Genomic DNA, 2,112 nt, shown 5'->3' on the forward strand with positions numbered 1-2,112 from the left:
TCGCAGCGGAAAACGTCATACCTAACATCGACTAGTTCACTATTACTTATCTCCTCTCGTAGCCACGTCTCTGTTAGAATAATAATATCATAGTTATGTGACAGAATGTTCATGTAGACAGTGTTTAACTTGGTTCGTACGCCTCGGCAATTTTGATAATAAATAGATAATGTAGTACTAGCCATAGCTGCAGAATTTATTGTGAATAAATATTAGGTAATTGAAGTATTTTATATTTGAAAAATAAGTTTCCTTGTTTTGTTTGTTATTTAATTTTATTGTATTGTTGGCCGTGCGAAATGAACATATATTGAATTGTTGTAATAATAAAAATAATAGTAAGAAATAGCTTCCTAGTTTATTATGGTACAATGTAGATAATTTAAAACTTCTTTGATTTCTTAGGTAATTGAAGCGGTAGCTACTTGTGTTCCACGATCTGTTACAAAATAAGTTGTTTTTTATTTTGGTAAAAATGAAATATAGGTATTCTTTACATATAAATAAGCGAATGTAACTTATATTATGAGGTGTCCATGTAAACTTAACATAAGTTATATACTCAAATTTATTTGATCTTCTCGATATCTTGGTTTGAGCGAATAGCAATAACCGGGGAGGTGTCAGCTTTCCGTGCAAGAATGACTCCGTGCTTGACCCACACATACCTGAAGTCGTTTTTTTTCGCAGCGTCTCGAGATTGACGAAATAAAATTTTGTTATTGAGTGTCAGGTGTTCATTCACATACACTGGCATCGGAGATCCAGTTATAGACAGCATGGTTGTGTTCAGTCCTTTTGTTGCGCGCGCTGCTGAGATGATATTATCACGTAGAATCCTCGAGGTGAATTTAACGATTATATTTTTAGGTCGCGTGTTTTTTTGGTCAGCGTGCGGAACTCGATGGACGGCCACAACATCGGCTGCCCTAATGGGTTGTTTGATAGCATTTCCCAAGTTTTCTACAATTTGAATTAAATTCTCGCCACGGCGGTCTTGAATATTAGATATCTCTAAATTACACTGACGGGCCTGTTGTTCCATGGAGGAAATTTTGTTTTCCATTGCGGCCATTTGAATCGTAAGGTCGGAGGTGTGTGTAACTTGGTCTTCTAGGATCTTTAAACGAGTTTCGAAGCCATCTTGTCTTTCTGATAAGAAATTTAATGATTTTTCTATTTCTGATAACCGATCATTGGTCACACCTAAGGACTTTTTGATATTGATGTTGTCATTTTGTAGTTTTGTCATATTATTATTAATATTTGTTAGTGCCGAGGTAATTTTAGCTAATTCAGTGCTGACCGTTATTGACAATCTCTCGATACATTCTATGGTTTGCGCTTCATCACTATCGGGTTGTTTACGTTTTCGAATGTTCACAAAACCGATGTCTAATGTTGCGGGTATATCCGTGTCGGATGCACATTTGCCCGGCGGTGTTCGCTGCAGCGACATTATTAGTTACTAAGACTCACGTGAATTTGTATAGGTGCGACGGAGAAGAACGCGCCGCACTGCCGGCCCTTAATTAGTGTTCACGAGGGAGACGCAAGATGTCTTTGTGGTTTCAGCTCGGTACCTCGATCGCTTGTTTACAACTTAAAAATATCGACACTACCACTCAGAATGATTGCCGAATGACGAATTATACACTATATTACTAAATAATATATAAAACTAAAGAAACTCATTTAATATTTCTCTTGAAATCAATATTTCATAGTATGATAACATATTTTCGTTTTTCGTTGTTTTAAGATAGCCGACAGAGTATATAAATCGTTAGTTATGTTTATATCCTCTTTGGTTTTATAACTCCCCCCAGTTTAACAAGTTAAAAACAACGTAAATTAAATATTTTTAATTTCATTATTCACTTAACAAGATTTAATTGTTATTTTTTTTAGTTTAATTACTTTTGACCAATTGATTAATTTTAAAGATATGATATATTTTATTTTATTGTAGAGCAGAAAGTATAGAGCAAATCAATGAGTGAGATAGATATAAATTTAAGAGCGAGATGGGGATTCTGCGTTACCGTATTTTTAATGATATTGTCAACTGTCACAAGAGTTGATTATAATTTTTTTTTCTCTGTATGTAAA

General features: G+C 34.4%; 1 protein-coding gene across 1 annotated transcript; it reads right to left on the reverse strand.

Moving 5' to 3' along the window:
* Positions 1-13: 13 nt before the first annotated feature.
* On the reverse strand, positions 14-1,645 carry LOC106104571. Its single transcript, XM_013284646.1, has one exon. The coding sequence runs from the start codon at positions 1,457-1,459 to the stop codon at positions 569-571; it is 891 nt and encodes a 296-aa protein (XP_013140100.1). The 5' UTR covers positions 1,460-1,645; the 3' UTR covers positions 14-568.
* Positions 1,646-2,112: the final 467 nt, after the last annotated feature.

This window comes from Papilio polytes, unplaced genomic scaffold (assembly GCF_000836215.1).
Source record: "Papilio polytes unplaced genomic scaffold, Ppol_1.0 DF823510.1, whole genome shotgun sequence".
Classification (NCBI taxonomy): domain Eukaryota; kingdom Metazoa; phylum Arthropoda; class Insecta; order Lepidoptera; family Papilionidae; genus Papilio; species Papilio polytes.